This window comes from Brachyhypopomus gauderio, chromosome 16 (assembly GCF_052324685.1).
Source record: "Brachyhypopomus gauderio isolate BG-103 chromosome 16, BGAUD_0.2, whole genome shotgun sequence".
NCBI lineage: Eukaryota > Metazoa > Chordata > Actinopteri > Gymnotiformes > Hypopomidae > Brachyhypopomus > Brachyhypopomus gauderio.
Window position 1 is genome coordinate 9,218,108 of NC_135226.1, and position 27,795 is coordinate 9,245,902.

A 27,795-nucleotide genomic window follows, 5' to 3' on the forward strand; every position below is an offset into this window, starting at 1 on the left:
GAGGGAGACATTGTAACACACAGGAGAGACGGAGGGAGAGAGGGACAACACACGGGAGAGACAGAGGGAGATGGAGGGAGACATTACAACACACGGGAGAGACAGAGGGAGACAGAGGGAGACAGGACAACACACGGGAGAGACAGAGGGAGACAGAGGGAGACATTACAACACACGGGAGAGACAGAGGGAGACAGGACAACACACGAGAGAGACAGAGGGAGATGGAGGGAGACATTACAACACACGGGAGAGACAGGGAGACGGAGGGAGACATTACAACACACGGGAGAGATGGAGGGAGACATTACAACACATGGGAGAGACAGAGGGAGACAGGACAACACACGAGAGAGACAGAGGGAGACATTACAACACACGGGAGAGATGGAGGGAGACATTACAACACATGGGAGAGACAGAGGGAGATGGAGGGAGACAGGACAACACACGGGAGAAACAGAGGGAGACAGGACAACACATGGGAGAGACAGAGGGAGATGGAGGGAGACAGGACAACACACGGGAGAGACAGAGGGAGATGGAGGGAGACAATACAACACAGGGGAGAGACAGAGGGAGACATTACATCACATGGGAGAGACAGAGGGAGACGGAGGGAGACAGGACAACACACGGGAGAGACAGAGAGAGACGGAGGGAGACAGGACAACGCGAGGGAGAGACAGAGGGAGACAGGACAACACAAAGGAGAGACAGAGGGAGACAGACAAAGAGATGATAGAGGGAGAGACAGAGGGAGAGACCTGTACTTTATTTGCAGCAGCTTAAGAGAAAGCATTTAGGATATCAGAGTGGAGACAGAGATCAGGGAGGAGACGAAAGCCTGTTTGTCCTCTTCACATCTCTCCCTCTCTGTAGCACAGCTGCAAGGAAGCCCAGCAGTAGGTAGCACACACACACACACACACACGGTATAATATCCATCCACATGTACATCCATGCTTTTTCACACACACTCACACTCACACACACACACACTCGCCAGGGTTGAGTGTCTTATTCCAGACACTTTGTGTTTTGTTTCTCCCTCTCCCTACCAGTTCCACTTCAACCCGGCCCAGTCTGAGCTGGTGCTGGAGGCTGATGACGTGAAACGTCTGACCACGGCCATGAGCAGAGTCTCCTACATCAACTCCCGGCAGTTCCCCGCAGACGGAGCGCGACGCCTTCACGTCTCCACCACAGTACAGTACGCTCCAGGGGGCCCGGTCCAGAGACTGGCGAGGGCACCGAGAGTTTCTGTTACCGCGTTCTGCCGTGGCGGCTGACGCTGGCTGTGTGTGTGTGTGTGTGTGTGTGTGTGTGTGTGTGTGTGTGTGTGTGTGTGTGTGTGTGTGTGTGAAACAAAGAGAGGGAGGGAGAGAGAGAAGTGTGACAACTTAAGGGATGTTATGAATATGCATGACCAAGTTTGCATATTCATAAGTCTTAAGGGAGAAGGGCCCACCTCCTGTGGAGTTCACTATGAGGCCGTGGGTCCCTTCAGAAAGAACAGCCTGAAATATGGGACACGCAGAGAGACACATATATATTTATACATACATGAACACACACACACTAAACATTTTATATAATCTAAAAATACGTTTGATCTTTCGCACTAAATTTAGATGATAAAAGCAGACAGCCAGTGCGGGACCCTGGGCACGATGTCCCGGGCCACGCTTTTATCTCCGTGCCTGCCCTGCGGGACTGGAGTTGCCTCCGGCGGAACTGTAATGGTTCACGTGCACAAGGACACAGTTCGTCATGGGGAGATTTTTCTTTTCTCCAACGTAGGTTCAGGACAAGAAAAGAGAAGTAGCAGAATAACAAGTATTAGAAATGAAGAAAATTAGTCTCACCTACTCTTTATAGCTCTATCCAGTAAAATCGTCCTGTGTTTACATGACTCCTCCCCTTCAACGGCCTTCAACTGTCTCAGTGGGTGTGAGTGGAGACAGTTCTGCAGATGTGTGTTCCTGTGTTATCTGTGTTTTGTCTGGGTCAGAACAGAGCATGTTTCTTTTGGAACGTGTTTGTGACTTGATAGCATAAACCACTTCTCCGAGCTGTTCGGCCCTGAACCACTATCCTAAGAGAAGTTCGAAATGAAGGTATTTTGCGATAATGCTTTAATACGAAATCATGCACATTGCTTGATAATTCCATGAATACAAAATTTATTATACTAATTTTCCTATATTCTTCCGGGCCCTGATTTGAAAATTCTGCCCCGGAGGCCAATTACTCAGCAAGTCTGAGCAGTAACGAGGATGTGGAGACTGATGGCCCTCTCGGACCGCTCGGTGCTGTAGTGCTGGAGAACAGCTCGGTACCGTAGCGCTGTGCACTGCAGACCAATCTGGCCATAGCGTAGGCGTGAGTGCACTAAAACTGACCAGACATACCCATCACAGATAAAGTCCATCGTTAATCTCGACAGCATCAGCTAGGCAGTCCGTGACTTACACACACACACACACACACACACACAAAGAGGACCATGCATTGTGTTGTTCTAGCACAGCACTGCCCAGCCAAGTCCTTAGTGTGCCCACCCAGACACACACACACACACACACACACACACACATAGGTAGTCTCTGTGGTTCCCTAAGGAGGCGGGGTTGGAAACCTTAGCGGGAGGATCAAACTCTTGGAGGCGGGATTATCTGCCTTCTCCCTTTACACACAGTGTAGTGTCTGGAACACGTGTGTATTTAGCTCACCTCACTGTGAAACTCCAGTGTAATGAACTGGGATATGGGGGCAGGACTCTTGAGAGCCGGGACTTGTCCAGTCTAACTGCTCAGTCAGCCGGATCAGGCCACAGGGCAGCTGAAAAGGAGGAGTCAGCCAGTCAGTCAGGGGGGGGGGGCAGTTCAGCTCAGTGAGGGGGAGCAGTTCAGCTTTTTACCCCACCCCCCTTCTTCATGAGGGCTGTGTCGCTAGATACAAACAGAGCAATAAATTGAAATAAACGAATGTGTGTGAGGACAGTTAAATGTGATCCATGGTGCTTAATAAGAGAAATTACCAGCAAGCTTCAGGAAAACAGTGCTAATTTATTCAGAGACAGAACATGGTGGTGTTCCGTTCTCATCACATTAAAATACCCACGCTCTTGTCTGACGGCTGCGTTTTTTCCCACTTAAACTACATTAACTCCATAAAAACAGAATCACAACATGTACTTTCTTTCTCTTTGTTTGTGTGTAATCATGTGCTTTGTGTTTTGCACACATGACTGACTTTAATTGCCTGCCTAACTTTTTGCTGTATGCCTATGTGCATGTTTGGAACATCACATACACGACGATGTGTTTGTGTGCGTGCGTGCACAGGTGTTTCGGAGAAGACGTGTGCATCTCTGTTCCTGACATTGAGGCGGTTGTCATGGTAATGCAGCCAAGCAAGCCCCGCATCACAATCACAGGGGCGGAGCACCTCACCAGTCCCGCCTCTGACCTTGCTCTTGGCCTACCGTTGTTCAGGGATTTGAATATCGTCAGCACTGTTACCAAGAGCGACAGGCCCGTCTACAGCACAGGTACCGATCAAAACCATTCACAAAGCACATCTTACAGATTACGTGATAAATATAGCTATTCCATCAATACACAGGCAACATTACTGAGGAAATGAATGAGAATCTCTTTGTCAATTCCTCCTTAACAGTCACTTTCAAACCACACCACCGCTGTTAGCTAGATATTTTGGGCGGCGGGCCACTCTTAACACAGTGGTGACACTGACAAGTGTAAAAAAGAACTCCCACAATACCCCTCTGCCTGATACACTGCTACCACTGCGTCACCTTCTTCCCTGCCACTACCATGACAACGGCGCTGCCACGTCGAGAATCCAGCGTCAACCCAAACAACGCCACAGTGCTCCGCCAGACATCGTGCGAGGAAGACTGGCTGCCTGCCTGCAACAAGACACGAGCAGGGTCCTGTAAAGTGTAAAGTATCCAGTAAAATGGCCACTAAAGTATTCAGAAAAGTGACTTCACAAAGTGTAAAATGTCCAGTAAAACGTAAAGCGATGTGTCGAGTAAAGTGTGCAGAGTGCGTAGGTACAAAGTGGGCATTTCTAATAACAAATGCTACACGGCAGGTATCATTTCAGTCTGTATTTGTACATCTACCCACGGAAACCGTGGCTACAAGAGGCTGCTGGCTTTAGGTAATGCAAGCGGCCGTTTGATTCCTTCCCCGGGAGAACGGTGCGTTCTGCTGGAACATGAAGGCTCCAAACAGCGGGTTGATAGAGCGGCGAGACGGCGCTCAGAGAGGAGAGGACGTCCCTGCCTGCTCCCTAATGGAAAACAAGCCCATTCAATTATGAGCTCCATCCTTCAGCTCATAGCTCCTGTGGCTCCAATGTTGAGTCTCAGTTCATGTATCGTTGGACAGTGTGTGTATCTCTCTCTCTCGCTCTTTCTCTTTCTCGCACTCTCTCTCTCTCTGTCCTTCATTTAATTCCTACAAACATTAACATCACTCCTCAGAGAGCATCTCCAGGTGTTGGTTGAGAGCTGGGGGAGGGGCAGAGTGAGTTAAGTTCTCTAAGGAGCAACGCCAACACCTCATTTATTGTTTAAAACAATTCTAACCTTGTGTGTGTGTGTGTGTGTGTGTGTGTGTGTGTGTGTGTGTGTGTGTGTGTTTGCACAGAACACAGGTCAGAAGAAATGATCCACAACCTTGACTACTGTGACATCCTGGTGTTAGGCAAGGAGTTAAGGGAGGGGCTTGAGAGTCTGCTCCTGCACCGTAGCGCCCGATTGGTCAAGCACCTGGACTACACCAACTCTACCACCGGCATTTCCATTTATGGTAAACAGACCCATAAATCATTTACATACACCCACCTAAAACCTGCAGGTTTTAACCTGTGGGATGCACCCCCCTTGGGGGCTGAGGGGGTTGGGTATGACCTCTCAAGGGGGATGCAAGATAATGAGATTGTTAAATTAAACACTCTGCACCCAAATGAACATTTTAAAACGGCAGTGAAACTGTTCTGCCTGTATTTCATCTTCACACAAGGGTAGAATGTTCTGGAATGTCTTCGTCCAGAGAAGGAACATTTGATTATCATCTCCCTGCCAACCCATCCAGATACATTCACATTCAGTATTAAAAATGTGTGTGTGTGTGTGTGTGTGTGTGTGTGTGTGTGTGTGTGTGTGTGTGTGTGTGTGTGTGTGTGTGTGTGTGTGTGTGTGTGTGTGTGTTGCAGGTGTGGACTCTATGGATCACTATGCAGAGTTGATCAGGCAGGTGCAGTACCAGAGTCTACAGACAGAGGTGCCAGTGCGCACCTTCCAGATAACCTGTTCAGGGCTCGACGGGCGATACACCAGCAACCAGTTCACGCTACAGGTGAGAGAGCGAGAGAGACAGAGAGAAAAAACAAGAGAGACAGAATATTAAGGCAAATAAAGAAAAGCCGCAGTCGAGTCGATGTCCAGTCGCTGCTCTAGTCTTCTGTGACCTTTCTTATTTTCCCGACTCCCCGCCAAGGTTAATATTCTCCACAGAGAAAAGGACATTAACCACGTGAATCACATGATGGCCCCGCCCAGATACATGCAGCTTGTTCATCATCCAATCGTAGCGTCAAAGTCCCAGGGAGCTGGTGAGTGTTAGTGAATAGTTTACATTTTGAAACACAGGTTAGTTAGCATATTTAATGAAGATTGTTATCAGCATATAGTCATTATCATTATGGAGATGATCATTTTACACTTTTTGCATTTTACTTTAGTGAATGATTGTGTCTGTATGTGTGTATGTATAGCTGTTACTCTTACTGATATTATTAATATCTTACTGATATTACTCTGTGCTGAATCGGCCTGCAGGTCTGGCCAGCGCTGTGACTGTAGTCATAGTGGTGTGTATCGCCGCTCTAGTGGTAGTGGTTATATTGGGAATCTACCAGCTTTACCTAACACATGCACAAGAGGACATGGACACACCCACAAACTCCGGGAAACAGATGGACATGGACCTCTCCTCTCTCACCATTACTGTCAACCCGCTGGAGGTAAGGAGGCAGTAGAGGGCTCAGATTGTGTTTGCTACACTTGTATTCCACCATAAGAAATGTATATCTATAGTATAGATCTATAGAACTGATGGTCTGCAGTCACTGCCCATACTGCAGTCATCTACCAACACACCTTAGATTTTGAAACTCTAGCTACTACTGAAGTCCTGTTATGGAAGTCCCTTGATCTGTGGTACGTTATATTGCCAAAAGTATTCGCTCACCTTCCTTGACTCACATATGAGCTTAAGTGACATATTATTCCTAATCCATAGGGTTCAGTATGACGTCGGTCCACACTTTGCAGCTAGAATAGCTTCAACTCTTCTGGGAAGGCTGTCCACAAGGTTTAGGAGTGTGTTTATGGGGATTTTTGACCATTCTTCCAGAATGCATTTGTGAGGTCACATACTGATGTTGGATGAGAAGGCCTGGCTCTCAGTCTCTGCTCTAATTAATCTCAAAGGTGTTCTATCGAGCTGAGGTCAGGACTCTGTGCAGGCCAGTCAAGTTCATCCACACCAGACTCTGCCATCCATGTCTTTATGGACCTGGCTTTGTGGACTGGTGCACAGTCATGTTGGAGGAAGAAGGGACCAGCTCCAAACTGTTCCCACAATGTTGGGAGGATGCAATTGTTCAAAATGTCTTGGTATGCTGAAGCATTCAGAGTTCCTTTCACTAGAACTAAGTGGCCAAGCCCAGCTTCTGAAAAACAACCCCACACCATAATGCCCCCTCTACCAAACTTCCCCTTCACTTGGCACAGTGCAGTCAGACAAGTACCGTTCTCCTGGCAACCACCAGACCCAGACTCGTCCATCAGATTGCCAGTTGGAGAAGCGTGATTCGTCACTCCAGAGAACGTGCCTCCACTGCTCTAGAGTCCAGTGGTAGCGTGCTTTACACCACTGCATCCAATGCTTTGCACTGCACTTGGTGATGTATGGCTTGGATGCAGCTGCTCGACCATGGAAACCCATAGTGATTGACTCTGTAGAAAGTTGGTGACCTCTTCACACTTCACGCTTCAGCATCCACTGGCCCTGCTCCATCAGTTTATGTGACCTACCACTTCATGGCTGAGTTGCTGTAATTCCCAAACACTTCCATTTTCTTATAATACAGCTGACAGTTGAGTAAATTTCATGACTAGATTTGTTGCACAGGTGGCATCTTATCTCAGTTCCACACTGGAATTCACTGAGCTCCTGAGAGCGACCCATTCTTTCACAAATATTTGTTAAAAGTCCCCATGTCTAGGTGCTTAACTTTATACACCTGTGGCCATGGAAGTGATTGGAACAACTGATTCTGATCATTTGGATTGGTGAGCAAATACTTTTGGCAATATAGTGTAATTTTGTGGGAGGGGAGAGTGGGGAAAGTATGAATGAAGTTTACATTTATATAGAGCCAAAGTCAATTTACAATTAACACACACACAGTTTTTACATCCAGTCACACACAGCGGCCAATCGCAAACTTACCCCAGAGAGGGTGGAGAGAGGAGGGGTGGAGAGGGGGGTGGAGAGAGAGAGGGTAGAGAGGGGTGGAGAGAGAGAGGGTGGAAAGAGAGAGAGGGTGGAAAGGGGGGGGTGAAGATAGGAGGGTGGAGAGATAAGATGGTGGAGACAGGATGGTGGAGAGCGGAGGGGTGGAGAGAGCGAGAGGCTGGAGAGAAGGTTGGAGAGGGGTGTGGAGAGGAGGGTGGAGATGAGGGTGGGTAACTGCTTGTTCTCTTTGCACTTGCAATTTTTTACCCTAAAAATACTTTTGTCTGTGTGTGTGTCTGTGTACTGTGGTGTATCCTGAAGAGATTTGAGGAACTGCAGCCAGAAGGAGAACTAACTGAGGAAGAGGAGAATGAGGAGGAAGAGGAAGAAGAAGAGGAAGAAGAAGATGACACAACTACCAGTGAATCAGAAAGCGAAGAAGAAATTACAGTTCCCAGCATGCAACAGCAGACAAAATTACTGAGCAAGCTACACTGGCCAAAACCAACAATGCACTGCTGAGAATTCAGGCACCTACACAAATACACACACACGCACACACACACACACACACACACACACACACACACACACACACACACGTGCCTGTGAGCAAGTTAATTTCTTACTACGCATAATTTTTCAAGAAAACTTTCTGTGACATAGTATATATGCTGTGATAAAGGTGTCACTGGATGTAAAGTCTCTACTGGGTCCTGGAAGCTCTACTGCAGCCCTGGATCTTCAGCTGATGTCCACGTGGAGACCCCACTACTCAGAGCTGATTCTGAAACGGGAGAACATCGCCACAATGTAGCTAGTCATCTTAGAAACATCAGTAACTCCTTCAGAGAAGGGGGCGTTCTTGTAGGCTTGGAGCTAAACATTTCTACCCAGGTTGTGAGGACACCGGTCCTCGCGTGGCCCCCAGTCCCAAATAAAGTACTGCCACCGTCCTTTCCCACAGGCAAATATAAAAGAAAAGAGAAAGATTGCCACTTCTTGAAAGTTTATACACTTTAAAGTTTACATGTTACTGCCATCAAATTGAGTTGCCAATCTGATCTGATGTAGGTTGTTGAACAGACATGCAAAGCACGAATTACGAAATAAAAAACAAGCACAGCCTTTAAGGATATCTGTCTCTGAAGGCCAGTCCGAGCAGATGTCTTTGGATTTCAGACACGATACATTGCCACAGATGCTGCCATAGCAACACTGCCACACAGTCTGAAAGTTCTCCTTGGATTCCAGACGTGACTGTGTCAAATCTTCGGTTCTGCCCGCAAATGTGAGTCCATATCTCTGCTTAACAAAGTCGCAGGGAAGGAGTCCAGGCTGTGACGCTTCCGAACAGGGGTCACAAGAGGTCAAGTGGCCAAAACTGAGCCCAATATAAAAGTAGCTTAGATTACAGTTAAACTGTTCAACTGAGTTTGATCTCTGTTCATCCATACCAGTGAAATTCATAGTCAATCAAAGGAAATTTTATCTTCTCTCTCTCACTCACACGTACATTAGTATTTATACTAATTATTATTTATTATACTAATTATGTAGCTGAGCCGGTAAGCATTGCGTTTTATCCAGGAGCAAAACTAAAGGCGGGACACGCAGCCATTTTCTGGCCGCCGAGATATGAATCCTTAGTGGTGATTAAACATAAGTAGTAATAATACATGTTATGAGTACACCTTCTAGCGTCCTTTCTAGACCAGTACCAGCTTTTAGTACTCCAGATACAGTTCTGCAAGTTCACACCACAAACCTGAATTTGTGGCTGCGCACATTAGCTTTATGCATAATTCAAGGTAGCAATAGCAATGAGATCAGTTCAAAGTGGTCGTCGGTTTGTTTACCTGGACGCAACCAGAATAAGCCTTTCAGCTTGGCCTCTGGTGGTGAAATGGTCACTGGGTTATAAGCATGTTTTTGCTGTTGTTTGTTAACTTTTTTCATTTTTTGTAATTTCAAGATGCCTTTCCAAACTTGCTATCTACGAGGAGCTCCAGTTATAAACGAAACTCAAGTGTGAACATAAAAATATCAGACACTCTCTTTGTGAAACACTCCCAATTTACACGTAGTAAGTCAACCCACAAAACAATTTAACTAAACAGACCATTGTGATATAGAATTATGTGCTCGTATAATTATGTGGCATTTGTAATTGTAATTTGTAAAGTTTTAACCGGTTGTCTTCGAAGGCAAATAGGTGATTTAAAGAATGTGAATGAGGACATTGCCAGTTTTTTTTCTGATTTCTTTGTCCAAATGTTTTCAGGATCACCATTTTTGAGAGAAGATGAGTCAGCAGAAAAGTAGATTTGTTTCTGTGTCCACATTTTCATGTGCATATCACGACCTTGTGTGCCACTGTCTACCACATTGTCTTGCACACTATAACATCCTCTCGCTCTGTGGGTATTATTATGTGTGTGTGTGTGTGTGTGTGTGTGTGTGTGTGAGAGAGAGAGAGAGAGAGAGAGAGAGAGAGATGCATAATGCATTAGAGTATGAGAAAATGTGGGGTTCTTCTTTGTCTTTGTGAACAATATGACTGTTACAGGCAACTCATGTGATGTGATATCCATGAAAGGAAGAATATTTTCTTCTTTTTTGTGTAATATAATCTCTGTCCAGATTCGCTCCCTCGTTTGGTGGTCGCTACCGCCTTTTTTGTTCATAGGTCAATAAACTTTGGGAGGAGGGAGTCAGGTTAGTTTCTTGCTTCTGTTCCTTGTATCCATGTTGTAAAATCTTACCTGTTCGTTACCAGACTACATCAGAGCAAGCATGCAGATGCTTTAGGTGGTAAAACAGCGCCACCTGGCGGCAGGATTCCTTTGTGACTTTGTAATGATTTCAAATCTATTTCAAAATTGTTTTTAACATCAAAGACAAAAAATAACGTCAGCAATTCATAAAACCTAATACTAGGTCATAGCAATCACATTTTAAAATTAACCAAAAGGTAACGTTTTCCATTTAATTTAATAAGTAGAGACTATATAAAAGTATAGACACAGAAACCACGTTTTTACGCGTTTGCTTTCAAATAATAGACTAAGAGAGACTAATATCTTAAGCAGTGTAATATTTAGGGAAACCAAACGTAACGATAAGTCTTTCATCATGATTTATTTGAGCTCACGGCCATTTTAGTAGAAAGATAAACATATTCATTCCTCCTCAACTCGAGTCATCTGCTCGTATGTCTGACTATACCACGATACAAGGGCTTTGACAACAGCTTTAATGGGCAAAACATGAATGCATATTCGATTAATAACTCAATATTTCCCAAGTGAACTGAACCAGTCATGATTACTCCGAGTCCAGCAAACTACACGGACCGAGAACCTTTCCCCTTATGTGTGTACATATAGCGACCCCCTTTTTTTTACATGTGCAAAAATATGTTCGAAATGAACCTATTTTTGCCTCTTCTTCTTTCTTTTGGCCTGATTAAAACATAATCCCCGAGGACACAAAGGACTAGATGATAAAATGCAGGAATGAGCACAGAACACTATTATTACCACAGCCAATGAAACTTTTCATGATTTACACGTAAAACAGACTACATGGACATATAAATAGCCTATTTCTTTAAAAATAAAAAAGGAAAGAAAGACGTTTGGAAGAACACTAACAAACTGTTTGACCCCAAAAGAGAACACGTTGTTTATATGGCAATAAAACACATGAAAACATGCAAGTTTATAATAAACAAACGTCAGGCTAACCCAACTGCCAGCTGTACCTGTTGCCTAGAACCCAGTAACAAGATTCCAGACGTTTCTGAGAGACGCACCTGAGAGACACCACAGCAGATGAGAGGGGGCAATTATGCCAAACCATGATGGACTGAGCTGAGTAAACAACGCTCAGTATGTTTTGGACAGTTAAAGATGGTCTGGGAACTCCATGACCCTAAGGGCTTCCGTCACCTTCCACTGTCAACACTACTCCAATACTACAGGTGAGTTCACCCCTGAACTGCGAAGTTCAAAATGTTTCTGCGCCATTAAAATAAGCATTTTAATTCAATGCACCACACACCATCTCACTTTTCACCACACATTATGTAACACAGAAGCTTGACAAAAGTCATATGGCTCAGGCCAGTAGGGGAACCCTCTCACCTCTGGGTGACACCAGAGGGCAAATTCAGAGTTGGCACAGTAAATAACTAAACAAAAGCCAACAGGAGATCTGGCCGAGTTGGCGAGGGGCTCTTCAGTAAAGTTTCCATGGCACACAGGCAGAGTATTTGCTCTCTTCAGGAGAGTAGGCAGAAAGTGCACGTTAACCAAACCACAGCACTTGGGCTTCCCAGCTGTGCTGACTCCCCTGAGGGAGGCCCCACTGGGAGCGACCACGGAGCTGACTCAGAGGGCCAGGGAGGGCTGCTGTAGGCTAGAGCAGGCCCACAGGACCACACCTTACATTCAACACCTGCTCCAAGCATCAACAGATATCACCTATGAGCTGGGCGAAGTAACTCTAGACCAGGGGTGGCCAACCCGCGGCTCTTTGCCTGGTTTCATGCGGCTCCCCAGCCGGTCCGCGGGCTCACCTGCACAAACGGGGCGACACACTGCTACATTTTCGTGGTGCGCGGTTAGTTTACAAGCCTAGCGAGCCGCTAATACCCCCCCCAACAGATTACACTCGCCCATGTACGATGTGGCTCTTTGCCGTAACACAGTAAGAAAAGTGGCTCTTGGTCTATGACGGGTTGGCCACCCCTGCTCTAGACCGTGAAAGATGAAACTAATGATCATTCAATTCAGCTGATACTTTTTAATCCATTTGAACTTTTCCACTTATTTTTTGAACCATTTGAACTTCTCCACAATACTTCACTGTTGTGTGCATGTAAGCTAGTGTGATGCATATTTAAGCATATATTACTTTGATTCACTGGATGTGTTTAATCTTTTTAAAGCCAAGTCTATCAAAAGCAAACATGTGAAGCTAAACGTAGCTACACAAGTAATTGATTTATGCAAGGATGCAAAAAATTATACAATATGCAAAAGAAATTCAGAGCCACAAAGCAAAACAAAAGACCTGGAAAAAAACAGCTGTTTCATCAAACACAGACCTAAAAGCAGGCAGAAAATATAACACATCAACCAGCTTGTCACTGGCCAGCCTATGGGAATACTTGGCATACATGCTGAAAATGGATCTACGATGCCAAACGTGCACGTCCTCCAAAGGGACTGAGAATCCAGCACAAAAGGTAAATGGCCCTGTTCACTGGGTCTCTGGGCATCCATAAAACAGATGAAGGTTTGGGTACTGAGTGGTATTCAGTTACTGACATACAAAACATGTCTGTAAAAATGTATTTGGACAGAAGGGGCTAAAATGAATGTCCAGATTTAGATATTCAGATATTTTCTAGAGCCTGCAAGGACCAACAGTGTAGCCTGTTTCTACAATGAAGTGTCCACATGGTGAGTAATTTAAACCAGACAGCATAACTAGATGCCAGTGTACAGATAAATCACACCAAGGTCAGTATTAGTAGATGCTTTTGTCCAGAGCAACTGTACAGTACATAAAACACTCACCCAGACCAATTACAGCATATGAAGCATATAAGTTAATGGAGCTGTTGAAAAGAACCAAACCTGAGCACATTACACCCAGCCACCAAACAAGAACATTTAGATCCAGTATTCAAAGGATTGGGGCAATTCACCAATGAGCACCACCCTCAGGTGGACATGGGTGTGCTGCAGGTAAACTCAAGTGCTAACGGACAGACTGAACACCTCGCTGGATGAGCTAGTACAGGCTGGAGTCATGGGTCATATCACAGGACCCGCAGAACAAAGGGCCATTACCCATGTGCCTTGTGCCCCATGACAAACAAAGCAGTCCTCCGCCAACAATTATCCATCCCAGCAACAGATGATGTGCTGTACAAGCCGGCAGACAACAAAGGTGTCGTCTAATTTTGACGAGAAAGATAGGCATTGGTGGGTGGATCTAAAAAGGGAGTCTTCATTATTGTACACATTCAACACTCCCTTGGGGGGATGTACAGGTTTGGATGGTTACGCTTAATCAAGTCTGCTGATGAGACGAGCAAGAGCGAAACCCCTCTGTGACCCAGAAGGTGCCCTCGCAGTGTCCGATCACGTGATCACTGCAGCTGCTGTGGAGTAACATCGTGATGAGATCATGAGGAGAGCGATGAAGCAAGCGGAGAAGGTGAATATTGAATTCAGGCCAGACAAGATCGAACACGAAGGGCCCGGAGTCTGGTTCGCGGGTCACGAGCTCCTGCCGGACGAGGGCGAGAACAGACGAAAATAAGGTGCGAGCAATAAAAGGGATCGTCATGCCAACATGTACGTCTGCAGCTCCATCTTCTCGGCATGATCAAACACCTGGCTTAGGTGGAATCAGAGGAAGCAGCTCTCTGAACATCTCGCAGGCAGTATAAATCTCTGCAGAGAACCATCAAGACGAAGCAGAACAAACATTCGGACGAAGATGCTGAAGCTGCAAAAGTATGAAATCCATGTCACTGACGCACATGGGAAGGAGATGCCGACCGCAGGCATCACCGCTGCACTCAGATGGGGATGACTTCAGTCACAGATGATGATGCAAGAGTAATCCATGAGGAGGAGGTGACTTGTGCCTGGGGGAACTACCATGTTGCTCAAAGAAGCCACTTCAAAAGACAATCAATGGAAGTACTGCGTAAAAAAAAACATCCATATTGCTTATCAGGGCATGCAAATTGAGAATTACTCAAGTGTTTGTCTGGAATGACTAGAAACATTGAGCAGATGTAGGAGACATGCGCAATACACCAGCAGTTTTAGCCTAGGAACCAGAATGACACCCCATCACTTTGTTGTTGACCGATGTCTATCTAAGTATCCTGAGATGCTGAAAATCAGAGATAAGTCGCTGCACACAGACATCAGTGAAAGGACAGATATGGTAAGCTGAAGGAGATTTTGCACAACCCTGTTCCACTGTTTTGTCACAAAGTAAGAGAACTGGCCAATGAGGCATAAGGCCCCATGTTGTCCAGTAACCAATGGGCTGCGTACAGAATAGATAAGACTCTACAGCAGGCAGCATCTAGGGCCAACAACTGTTTGGAAGTTGGGTGGATTTGAGTGGTGTACCACTCTCAGCACTTGGTAGTGGCATATGAGGGTAGCGTATGGAAGTGTAAGGTGTTGGTGGTTTTACACACCTCAGGGTCACTGTTATGCTGAGGTTGGTCCAAAAAGATCCAGCCAGGAGCAGCTCTGTGGTAAGAAACTGACCACTGATAAACATATAGATGATGACTTACCCAAGAGTTCACAAAAAATAGGCCAGTCTTGTCCACAAGATGCATCAGCACGATAGGTGTGTATAGGAAAATGCCCAGGAAGTGAACGTTAGGTAATAAACAGCACTGCTGTGCCCAACACAGTTGTACCAGAGATCAGGGTTACTGATGTGCTAAATGGTCTTCCACACCAATGATATCCGGTCAGCAGTATAATGGTGGTCTGTTCTGATTAATTGATAAGTAAATGGGGTATAATAACTTATGTGCAACAGATGGCATGTAATTGGTAACCTTCAAACAGCATATGGTGGACATGTGGCTCTAATAAACTAGGCACTCTGTATGTTAAATATGTTTCTTATATGATTAGTGTTAGTCATGAAATGGCCAATGATTTTAAGTGTCCCTAATTAAATGGGCATTTAGGGCACACAGTGTAGACAGATTATGTCAAGACATTTAATACGTATGGTAGAATACAGAATGTGAATCTGCTGAAAGCTCAAAATGAATCTAAATGTAGGCTATATTTTACCCAGGCACACAGCCACGCTAGATAAGCTAAAGATTGGGGAGATAAAAAAAAATAAATGCAAATTTTAAGTTATCCAATTTTTATTTGCATTGACAATATATTTTTATAACATACTATTAGTTAAAGAGTTTTATTTTTACGTTATTTACATACATAAATCGTATGTTCGGCCTCGTAATGGCTTGCTTAATTTCATGACGTTAAATTGAAACTGTTGAAATGTAGTAGAATCCTTAAAAACGTTTAGATGCTGCGCAAAATGTGATTATGAAGAGACTTGAGACGTGACCGTATGATGGGGCTGAGGAAACAGTGATCGAGTGCGTCATGAATGGAGCATTACAACATTACTACAGAAGTATCTCGCAAATCTGCTGCATCCGTGAAGATTACCCAATAATAAACCAACAAAATCATTTTCAAATGACCAAATTTCTCACAGGCCGGCGATTGTTGGCGAGCATTATAAACTTCGTGAACTATGTCCGTTTCAGACTTTGGAACTGGACCATCTCCCCTCAGAACATGTAAAAACCAGCTCGGATACCCTTGTTCTTACTACTTAAAATTCAATGAAAAAATATACGCATAACCGAGCATTTACACAAGAAGTACATGAAATTACACAAAAACGCTGAATCCGGTAAATTCGTCCACAGGGTGGCGGGCAAATCTCAAGCACCATTAGGCCCCACGGTACTTCTTCAGTGTAACGTCCTATTGCGCAGTTCCGTTTGGAGAATAAGAGTCTATGGAGAGGTGCGTGTTGTGTGTGGGGTGGTTTTTTTTTTTTTTTTGCAATGACTTATTGCTCTCAAAACATGTTCAAAGTGCTAAACATAAAAAGTACTACCATAAAGAATACATTTTAAATCTAAAATGGCCATAACACAAGCTTGTGTAGTGGTACTTTACATCCCTGGTGACAAACAAGGTAAATGGATGCTTAATTTTTATTAACTTAAGTGGCAAGAGACTCCAGGGGTTACGTGTCTTCAACTGTGAATCACATCATCTAACATTCCCCTGTTTTTTCCAACACAATGTTTATAACAATATCAAAAGAATAATAATAATAATAATAATAATAATAATAATAATAATAAAAAAGAGAATGGTTAATTATTCAAACAGTAGACCGGTTTGGTTTGTGTGCGTTTATTCACATTGAAAAGCTCAGGACAGGACACAACTGTGTCTGCCTTCCCTGGACTTCTGGGTGGAACAGTGTGGCTTCCTGTCCCAAGCACTGAAGACAGGCACATCTCAAGAGGTTAAAAGTCTTTAAAATACATTATCTGCAACAACCTGAAACCAACCTCATTTCAGGTAACATGATTACCACTCCACATCGGTACAAACATCATCCTCAAACACTCTAGTCCTTAAAATAAAACAGCCAATCATGCATCAGTTAAAAAAAAATGTTTTTAAAAAAAGTAAAAGACACCGAGTGCATTTTACATAGGACTGAATTAAATACATTTAGTGTTGTGTAAAAAATAACCAGTCGACAGAAAATGATTATTTTTGTGGAAGACATTGCTTTCTCTACATCACACACACATACACGCACGCTGAGTGTCCATATCACCCATGTCAGGATCATAAGCTACCATCTGCTGTGCTCTTTGGGGGGGAGGCTAAAAGAGAATCCATCACGCAAGCGTGCGGAGTGGCTTCCTCTGGTCAGATAGTCCGGTCTCCATCGGCGCTCTGCGGAGCGGGGCGCTGACACGGCGGAGCGCTGGTGTCGTGTTTCTGAGGTCGCTGGTGCTGTAGGTAGTTTGAGGGGGGGGGGGGGGGGGGGGGCGCGAGACCGTCACTGGTACTGCAGGTAGTTTTTGAGGGTTGGCGGGAGGGGCAGGGACTGGATGTGGTGGATGCGGTGGCGGCCCAGAGCCTGCCGGGCCGCTCTCCTGCACAGCTCCATCAGTGGGAGGGGCTCGGCTGTGGGGGGGAAGGGCACACGCCCGTTACGTCATTGTAACACAGACTGTACCGCCACAGCCACGCTGCTAGCACAAACATACAACGCCACAAGCGGTACAGTGCTGGCACAAACATATTACACAAGCACAGAGGAGAGATTTCAATGCTCCGTGCTCCATGGATCACAAGGTGTGTGTGTAAGCAGAGTTTGTTTTTTATCATCTCTAGTCTATTTTATTTACGGCTACGGACTGTATATTAAAGAGGTTAATTACATGTCGTTTAGCTCAACTGTCCTTTGGTCAACAGACCATCAATGATGATAGTAATATATGAAAATGTCGCAATGCAGCAGAAAATGAATTGTGTCCACACTATACAGACATTGGGGTATCTGAAATATTTTTCCTCAGTGGATTTGAACTTCTGTCCTTTATCTTTATATAAAATATAAAATTGTATATATGCAATATAGTTTTTTTTTATATATATATACTAAATTGGACTTTTGAGAACTGCTGAGGTGGGTCCATTTGCGCTAAACAGAACTGAGCAGTCCTAGCTCACACAAGTTAGAGAGTCTGGACACTCCCCAGAGTCCTTCAGTCAGGACCCATATTCAGTGGTTCAGAAAGGAGAAGGATGCACAAATGTCCGGCTCCAACAAGCTGGTAATGGTGCAACCTGCAGTCTAACACGTTCCAGGCCCAGAAACCTGTGTAGTCACGGTTCTGCTGCTGGGCGGGGCAGCCAGCAGCTCGTGTGGCCATGGTGTGTGTGGCCGTGGTTCGCCTGGCCCAGGTTCTCTGGGGAAAGTGGGGGTGTGTGTTTCTCATCAGCCCTGGACCCACAGCAGCTCTGACAGGGATTATTTCACAGTATCCGACCCTGGAACTCTCCGGCTGCAATGTGTCACCACGAGCCAATCAGATGTCATGTGCTGACAAGAGACTGTCTGGAGAGACATTTTTAGCACTGATCCAGGGATTTGATGGTCTTAGTAAGTTATCAGTAAGGTATGATCAGCTATGGTCAGGAATAAATGTGCTTTACGGTGGACACGGTTGGGAAGTATATGATTCTGTCAGTGCCTCTAGGAAACTGAGCACCAGAGACCCATTACTTCCTGAAAGATACTTTAGCAGCAGTAAGTGCAAGTGAAAATACAGCAGAAACACGAAGAAAACAGAAACACGTGCGTCACGGTGTTTGCGCAATACTCACGATCGAGCCCATTGACATAGGTCATGGTGACCTCACAGTGACCCCAGACGGCGCTGACGATGGGATACAGCTTCAAGCCCTTGAGACCGCGGAAGGCCACGCCCAGGAATCGCCCGTCGGCGCAGAAGCCCAGCGTCCCCTCGTCCATGTCCAGCACCACCAGCACCTCCTCGGGGACGGTGAAGACTCCGTCGTCCTCGTCGTCCTCCCGTCGCGGGTACGCCGCCGGCTGCCCGCTCAGGCTCTTCCGGTCGTGGTAGAGCTTCCCGCGGCCCAAGTCCCACCCCCAGGAGTGGGCGTCGCTGCCGACGAGGGCGGTGTAGCCGACGGCGTGGAGCGGCGCCAGCGCCGTGGCCACGCCCACCACGGCGTGCGTGCCCCGCTGGCGCGCGGGCCAGCGCACGGCCCAGGCGTGGAGGCCCCGGGCGAAGCCCACCCGCCCTCGCACGCAGTCCGTGCTCTGCGCCACGGGGTGGCGGTGGAAGGTGAGGCGGTCCTCGTCCTTGATGAAGAGGTTGAGCGAGCGGTCGTCCGGGTTCCAGGCGTGCCGTAGCTGCGCGGCCCCGTCCGCTGGCGGCATGTCCAGCAGCAGCTCCAGGCGGGGCGACATCGGGTGGCCGCGCCCCGCGAGGGCCACGCGGGACGGCCGCGGCGTCTGCTCCGCCCCCCCGGCCCGCTCCTCCCCCGACTTCGCCGCCGCAGAGACCCTCTGGCCCATCACTGCCCCGACACGGGCATCGCCAGCCAACCGCTGCTGAAGGTTACCTCATGGGCGGGGCCAGAGGGAGAAGTTGGCCAATCACAAAGGTGACATGAGGGAGCAGCGAAGACAGAGTGCGCCAAGGTGTCCTGCGTGGAGAAGAGGACGCGTGTTAAGCACTTGCGCAATAAAACGTCTCTTACGCTCACTTGCTCAATAACCATTTTTTTATTGATAAAACTGCATTCCAGTCAAACATCAAGATCTCTCAGAACAGACTGTACCGTCTCTGATTCCCAACAGGCTTCAGCGTGCACTCCCTCACATACAAGTGAGCACACACCGTAAACAAAAAAATCATTTCACCTCCCATACTTAAATAACTAATTCAAGAACCAAACAAGCTGAAAGCAAATAAGGGAAACAAACACCCGTCTCCCCCAGCCGGTCCTACGCCAGCAAAAATGTTGTGTTCCTCAAAGCCTGAAATCAACGCATTTAATAGGTCTCCTGTGACGACCTTTGTCCAAGAAAAAGAAAATAGATCAGATTGCCCACAAATCTATTCAGATGACCACATTTTCCATAAAACTCTTTTCAAACCAGTCTGACTCATCAGCACAGCTGCTCCTGTTGCAAAACTCACACAGTCTAGTGCGCAAAAACACATTTCAGCAGCTAAAATACCCAGGATTACGCAACCCCAAAATAAAGGTTATTCTTTTGCTTGGGCGCTAGAGTGTAAACATCCATGTGGCTGATACTCTGGCGGACAGGTGAGTCTGGGAGGATGAAACCACATCCTGAAGTACCTGATACACACAGAGCTGCTGTGGAGAGAGTGGAAAATGTAGCCTAGGTGCAAAACTGAGAGAGATGTGGGGAATGGACAGTAAAAGGACACACACACACACACACACACACACACACACACACACACGAGAGGGGATTCTTCATACGCCATGATATGATACACTAGACACTATTAAGTAAGCATGAAAAGAAGCAAGCACACGCAGAGAGAGAGAGAGAAGGGGGGAGGGGAATAAAGATGGAATAAAACCATTTGTAAGAAAGAGAGAGAGAGAGAGAGAGAGAAAGAGATCTCATTTAAAAACAACTATTAAACTAATAAACCAATTCCATACTTGGGTTCCATAGTTGGTCATTTTGGCTTTTATATCAGGTCAAGACAGCAAACCTTGGATGTGTGTACACACTGAAACACTCGGGTTGCAAGCTTCCTTTAAGATGAATCACAATGAGAAGGGAAGCTAGGCTAGACCCGAAACACAAGCAGTCACACACACACACACACACACACACACACACACACACACACACACACACACACACTCGCGCCTCTTCATGTCCGAGTGGTGACTTTTTATGCACCATGACACTATAGACTAGACACTATTAAGTTAGCACAAAAATAAGCCCCCTTCTCCCTCACACACAAGCATACACACCATTACACAGGAGCACACAAGTACAGGCTGTTCTCTTACCCTCCATGTTGCCTCTACCCTGAAAGCCAAGAGAGGAGAAAAAAAAAAATCAACAAATAAATCAACACAGAGGGAAGTGAAACCAGTTTAAAGATGAGGAGCCTGCTGTAGCCAGCTCTTCGTCACTCCTCCCTACAGGAGCAACAGAGAAGAAAGCAGTGGAGAAAGAAGGGGGGAAAAGCACACACACACACACACACACACACACACACACACACACACACACCATCCTACTGTACGTACACCCATGCCTTCGTCCTCTCTAGGTTTCCTCCTGCCAGCCTGTCTGTGTTTGGGCAGCCCGAGTGTTTGGGCAGGCGGGAGGGAGCGAGAGTCTCACCTAACGGATCATAAGACAGCAAGATGGACACTCCACAGGAGGGTGGGAAAGTTCCACGAAGGCCTCCGTTTCCTGTGGAGGAGAACACAAGTAGGAAGGACCGTGTGTTGAGCAAACCCCCCCGTCACTTGACAATGTGGACATGGAAAAAAGTACAGAAATAATATCTACCCAAAAAAAAGACTAGAAGCTAACTTTGTTTCTCCGTGCACTACCTCATCTACACCTCAACCGATCCAGCGCTTACAACCTCCCTTCTGCCTCACGCCAGAACCTCCCCCACCTCCTGTTCTCCTCACACCTCCCATCTGTTCCTCTCACACACACACACACACACACACACACACACACACACACACACACAGAAACAAAAACTACAGCAGTTGTTACAGCCTGGCAACACGTTGCCCATCTGGTATACGGGCGTGTGACTGCATTATTCATACGAGTGTGTGCGTGGATGTTTCTACAGCTCGTAGTCTTCTGTTCTACATAAAGCTGGACACTTCAATGGCTCAAGGCCCCGTAAGGCAATTAAAAGCACAATTTAATCTTAATGCTACATTTTCCTTTCATAAAAGGCCAAAGTCTACACCAACAATGAACCGAACAACGAGCCAGACAACCCTGAAAAGCCAATGGAAACAAACCTAGCAGATTCACACAGGGGCTAAAGATTTAAGGTTATAAAATAGCAAATAAATAATCAGTTTCCCCAATAATATTCCCCCAAGAAGCTTTTTATGATGTTACATTAGTTATATTCAAGAATAAAGCCAATAATTTATTGTCATTCATTCATAAGAATGCACCATAGTAAAATGCAATTTTGTGTTTTTTCATATAAATTCATTTTAAGCCCATTTTCCATAAACACATTGTATATATACACATACTAGTGCTGGCAGAGATGTAACTACCCTGAGAAACTGACATTATTTCATTATGTCAATTTCATACATTTGATAAGTCACACAGGTACAACCCAATCTGAAGGTGTTTACCAAACATACTGATTTACACAGAACAAAATGCAAAAATGTATGAATATATTGTATTGTATCATATTTATTTTTGATATAATATTTATTATACCAGGGTTAATATAAAATACTGGTGTTTATGTACAATATTGTTACCTTTAATGAAATATCACTATAACTCCAAAACACTGAATTAATGTTATTCCTTCAGCAAGAAGAGTAATGATACTATGGACTACTGGGAGCACCACTGGTATTTTTCTAAAAGGGATTTGTTATGCGTTATGGAAACACAGGCCAAGACGTTTAAAAGGTGTAGTAGATTTTACAGTAACACAATCAAATTTGAAAAGCTAATCACACTCCCTCTTCTGTGCTGTCTCAAAGGTCTTGATTTGGCCCAAATACAAGACAGCTATGAACTACAATAACCCATTTGTAATCCATGATTTTGTGTATTTATATTATATTAACTAATATCATCCATCAGTTACTCGTCGTAACTGCAGTGCAATGAAACATTAAACTGGAGTGTAATACAGTGTAGCACAACCGAAGTCTTAATTACACGTCGTTATTTCCCCATCATCTACTATTGTGTTGCTGACAGTGGCACGAAAGCATGAAAAATCCTTGCTCATCCTCTGGCTAGTCTTTCCTCCATAGCAACTGGAGCTGCTCTGGCCTTTTGTGTGTGCCATGCAACCCTCTACTTATGAGACAATGGCACATGCAGTATAATGAGCCTTGAAATACCTCAAAATGCCAGGAAATGGTTTACGACGATGAGACTAGGGGTTTCTACAAGTGAAAAGGAATTGCATGATACACTTTGGAAACCAATGGAAACACGGGATAAAGCTTACTCTGGGTCACCTGTGACAACGAGATATAAAATGACACTTTTATGGTTTTTAAGTACAAACGTGCAATACTGATGTACAGACATAGCCTACTTGACATGTTTAAATGTATATTTAACAGAAAGTTCTTTGGTCACAGATATATAGTAATAGCCTGGACATCAAATCATACCCTTATTTTTTCCTATTTAACATAGCTTAATAAAACAATATTAAGAAGTATGAAAGATGTGCATTATTGTTACAGAGGTTACCAACAGGAGAAAAAGTATATTTTAGACAGATTTACTTGACTCATTACTCTTGGTCTTCAATGGGTCTTCATTATGATGTCACAATGTCACATGATACTACCCATTATGTAACACGTTTTTAAAAGGCTTTGCCCTTGTGACCTTGTGCTATACTCGATAATGCTGATGGAGTGAAACAGTCCGGTACAGTACGATGGCCATTATTCTATTGTTGCACACCAACATAATTGTGCAGTGGCTGTTCATTTGTATTTCTACATTTTAAGAAAACATCCGTTATTTTAATTGGAACAGCTACACTGAAAGACATTGACAATGCAGACCTCAATAACTCCTTTAATTTAAAGCACAAGAAATTAGTAATTTTATAATATTAAATACATATTCGGCTTTTTGTGTCAAATGTCTTCGAACACCAAACTTGCACGTATATTCTTAAAAACCCATTAGCTTCATTATGTGAACTGGACAAAAAAAGGGTGAAGCAAGCTAGTTGTAATAAAACCATGTAGCTCCAGCCATCACGCTCAACCTGGGAGAAGCAGCACAGCTACATCACCAGCAGAATCACCGCCCCAGTGTCCCGGGCCGTGGGGGCCAGCCCGAACCGCACCTCAGCCGACCCGGGCTTCAAAAGGGCACCTGCTCGGGTGAGCGGCTACGCCCCGACGGCGCGGTGACGAGGTAGAGGAGCAGGCTGAGGGAACACCTGTCTATGCGCTGTGCATTGGAAACCTCAATTATTCATAGCTGGGCGGCAGGGCTAGCGGGAGCTGGTGAAACCGATACCGAGCTCCTCCGGGCTGTTGGGTGCCTGCACTCTGGGGACTTTGGGGGGTGTTTGTTCCCAAAAAGCTCCGTTGTGGGCCAAACACAATGAAAGTGCGGCAGTCGACACCACTGCACGTCAGCCCTAAGTACCGAGGACCAAGGTCAGGGAGGACATGGCCAGAACACACAACACTTAGGCTGCTCCTCAAGGAAGCCGACAACAAACAGAACGCAAAGCCGTGAGTGACTGTGCACAAGAAAAACAGGACCATCACAAACCGTCCTGTATAAAGACTAAACCCAGACACGCATGCAGTTTAACGGACGTCTTTCCTGCCGACGCACCACTCCCTAGCTGCCATTACAACATGAAAAATGAGTCGCGTCAACAATCTACTGGGCACTGCAGTGGAGCGCAGGTTTACTCAAAAAACGATAAAAATCGATATGAAAGAATTATGACGCCGATTATGGAGGAGTCCAAATTTAGAACTGGCCAATACGAAGACGAGCTCAGCATTAAGTCACCGTGAGAGTGCAGTATGAAGTCAGAGGCCGCTAAAGGCTGTGCGGACGCACGTGCTCGACCCAAGCTCGGCCCGTGTGGAACGAACACAAATGTCAGGGAAGGGGCGGGGCGAAGGTGGAGAGGAAGCGCGGTGCGGGGTCCGAAAGGGCCACTTCCAGATTCCCTGCCTTGCCTGATGGGCCCTCCTGTGTCTCAGAAGCAGTCACGGATCCCGGGGGCCCGGCCAGCCAGCACCGTTTCCCCCCTGTTCAGCGCACGCACCTGAGCCAGCTGATGAGGACCTGAATAACGCTAACAATCTGATTCAGAGACAGTCCAGCCAAGAACAAAACAAAATGCTGGACACACACACAGGACACCTGATGGACAGACACACTAGGTCCATGTTTATCGGTATATTGTTACAATTTTTCCCTTGTGTATTGCAAATGCTTCTAGAACAGCTGCAAGATTCATTAAAACAAACAAACACAAAATTGAGTATTTATATAAAGTCGATAAACAAGCTCCCCAATGTAACCACGGCTGTAGTGTTAAAATAAGACAAACAGTCTACTAACTACCACCAATCACGTGTCACTGACCAAACAATCTCAGATCCACATGGCAAGACCAAACAGGACACAAACACTTCTGCTAATTCTGTCTGGCAAGCTGGGAAATTCACTTGGCAAACGGGCCCAGGGCAGCAGGAGGAAGCAAGTGAGGTGTGAGCACAGGTTCACGCCACACCGAGCCATGCAGAGTATTGTCAGGAGGAATTACACCACGACACAGATAACACCAGAGCTTCTAGTACTGCCAAAAATTCTCTTTCCCCCCACCGTGTTTGTAAAACTTGGATCTCCAGTTGAGGGTGCATTTTACTGAATCTGTTCCAACTTGCTATCAAACGAAAACAAACCCTAAATATTGCATTACCACCCATCCTTCACAACAACAACAAAAAACCCCCTGACTAAGCCACTCAACTGTTTCCACGCTGTGTCACCTAGGCCTAAACAATGACACGACAGCTGATCTTTTTAAGAGGGGAAGTAAGTCATGTGACCAGATTAAAGCCGAATAATACACTATATTCAAACTAGAGGCCCTTACCATGCCACACAAATGGTGAAAGTTCATCTGGCAATGGCAGTCCAGGATGTGCTTTAAAAACCCACCTACCGGCACTACCTGTCTCAGACTTTATTTGCATCGGAACAAGATATCACTGCACCAAATAACAAGCATATGCAAATTATAACAAGAGTTGTGTGAGGTTATAGAGCAGTGGGAGTAATTTGATATGGAAGGGTCAGTGAAGGCCAAAAGTAACCCATCTAACCAAGTATACATCATAGAAAACAGTTTCGTGTGATGATATTTAAAAAGAAAGTATGCCAAATGTGTTTCTAAAGTAGTATGTGCAGCTGTGAGGGAAATGAAATGCAATCAGGACACACGGCATTAATCAGATGGAATGAGCCTGAAGCCTTGGAGCAAGGGCAAAGCCGGTTCAAAACCCAGAGTTGTTTAGTTCTAGCACATCGAACTATTCAAACATGCCTTACAGCCACTGAGCATTACACCACCTCACATACACACCATACAGGCAATTATCGTTTACACACAAATATACACAATATATAATGTACATATGTATGTGTGTGTATATAATATCTAACTTTAGATATTAAACAAGTAAACAAGTGCACACACACACATACATATGTATGTGTTAAAACCTCATTTTCTCTAAATGACCTAAAACTGTGTATGTTAGCCGTATGTTCACTGATTAGTTTAGCATCCATGATGTTACACAATTTTACTTGTTCACATTTCCGTTCCGAGTATCCCGATGCATCTTAAAAACTGTAACGTGACCCCACCACACCTCACATGGCGAGCTCGTGTCCTCTCTGAACTCTGTACACAGACAGGGGAGGTGGTGCAGTAACTCCACCCAACCACCACACAGGTGGTGCAGTAACTCCACCCAACCACCACACAGGTGGTGCAGTAACTCCACCCAACCACCACACAGCGGACCTGATTAATGGGGCTGATAATGGGTCAAAGTAAAGGGGTCGTGCGGACAACCTCACCTGGAAACGTTAAATATCCACACCGACACATTTTTAACATTCTGGATGTAACTGTTATGTTAAAACTGAAGCTTGATCGCTTCATTTGTAAACTGCAGACTGGGGCTGTTGTCGGGACAAAACAAAACGGTACCAGAACAGAACCAGAACCGAGCCAGATCACCCCCAACAGCGCCGCCAGCTTAGTGAGGCGTGTTGAAACACTGCCGTCGGTCTACGGGCGCTAACACCAACGCGGCTGTAAAAACCAAAACAAATGAGCTGACATCCACCCAAAGTTAGCCTGCTAGCCACTTCCAGTAGATTTACAACAGCAGCCGACATGAAGACATCGAAATCCGGGCAAACACTGCGCGACGGCGGCGGATATTTCACCAACAACCCCCCTCACAGCTAGAAAACACAAACACACCAGCCGCTTGGGGCGACCACGACGGACCAAACCCCTCCCGGAGCCGGACGCCTCGGGGATTCAACTTTTCTTCAGCCGAGAACGAGAACACGGAGCGCGTTTGATACCTTATCGACGTAATGAATACCTACATTAACAAAAATGTGACTGTTAACAGTCGGCGAAGTCCTGCGAAACTGTTTACGCGAGTGTCCACGGAGGAGCAGCGAGCGGGCGGCTTTGTTTCGCCACTTTAGCCGATGTCACGCGTCCACGCGCCACTGTCACGCGCTGATTGGTCACGTCGCGCGAGGGCGGGCACGAGGGAGGGCGCGAGGGCGGTCGCGAGGGAGCACAACCGGGGCGCGCGGGCCTTGGATCTCGGCTTCTTTTTTTTCTCGCCCAAACTATCCAGTGAATGTGCACGTTACGTTATTGGGGACATCGGCGCCGACAGATTTAGATCTGGTTAGTCACGTTTTACAGTAGCGATTAATATAGTAATAATGACTTATGGCTTAGAGATCTGTATGTTTTTAACATATTAAATGTGCATCTATTCTGGGTGGATATATGTAGCTAGGATCTAATCGGTAAAAGGGTTCTCGACAGAGAAAAGTTTGAAAGTGACGATGTGCGCTACCAAAACGAACGAAAAACTGGGAAATTAAGTGCCTAAAGTGCTCCACCGACGGCCGTTAGGTGGCGCCAGTACTCAACATAGACAGTGATTGCAACGCCTCTTTGTTTCCACATGCAAATACACGACTGCTGCCACCTTGTGGC

General features: G+C 45.7%; 2 protein-coding genes across 17 annotated transcripts in view; one reads left to right on the plus strand and one right to left on the minus strand.

Moving 5' to 3' along the window:
* Window positions 1-10,284, plus strand: part of clstn2b (calsyntenin 2b) — a 77,490-nt gene extending 67,206 nt beyond the window's left edge. The window contains exons 11-17 of the mRNA XM_076976335.1: window positions 1,065-1,213; window positions 3,351-3,556; window positions 4,686-4,847; window positions 5,254-5,396; window positions 5,538-5,652; window positions 5,879-6,063; window positions 7,884-10,284. Coding sequence (XP_076832450.1) covers window positions 1,065-1,213; window positions 3,351-3,556; window positions 4,686-4,847; window positions 5,254-5,396; window positions 5,538-5,652; window positions 5,879-6,063; window positions 7,884-8,084 — 1,161 coding nt within the window. The 3' untranslated portion in view covers window positions 8,085-10,284. The remainder of the gene's footprint in view (window positions 1-1,064; window positions 1,214-3,350; window positions 3,557-4,685; window positions 4,848-5,253; window positions 5,397-5,537; window positions 5,653-5,878; window positions 6,064-7,883) is intronic.
* Window positions 10,285-16,563: 6,279 nt separating this feature from the next.
* Window positions 16,564-27,316, minus strand: spsb4b (splA/ryanodine receptor domain and SOCS box containing 4b). Of its 16 annotated transcripts, XM_076976837.1 has the most exons (6): window positions 27,162-27,277; window positions 21,344-21,442; window positions 21,129-21,200; window positions 20,789-20,807; window positions 18,578-19,426; window positions 16,564-17,371 (listed from the first exon to the last, which is right to left on the minus strand). In XM_076976837.1, the coding sequence occupies exons 5-6, from the start codon at window positions 19,293-19,295 to the stop codon at window positions 17,244-17,246; spliced, it is 846 nt and encodes a 281-aa protein (XP_076832952.1). In that variant the 5' UTR covers window positions 19,296-19,426; window positions 20,789-20,807; window positions 21,129-21,200; window positions 21,344-21,442; window positions 27,162-27,277; the 3' UTR covers window positions 16,564-17,243. The 16 variants fall into 16 exon arrangements, with proteins under 16 accessions (XP_076832952.1, XP_076832949.1, XP_076832945.1 ...); XM_076976834.1 differs by lacking the exon at window positions 21,344-21,442 and having other exon boundaries at window positions 27,162-27,315; XM_076976830.1 differs by lacking the exon at window positions 20,789-20,807 and having other exon boundaries at window positions 21,344-21,502; window positions 27,162-27,284.
* Window positions 27,317-27,795: the final 479 nt, after the last annotated feature.

Bases quoted from the DNA above. Each gene is read 5' to 3' on its own strand.
- spsb4b (XM_076976827.1), bottom strand. From the start codon at position 19,295: ATGGGCCAGAGGGTCTCTGCGGCGGCGAAGTCGGGGGAGGAGCGGGCC. The intron at 17,372-18,577 runs GTGAGTATTGCG...TCCCCCCCACAG, and splicing joins CTATGTCAATGGGCTCGATC to CCGAGCCCCTCCCACTGATG.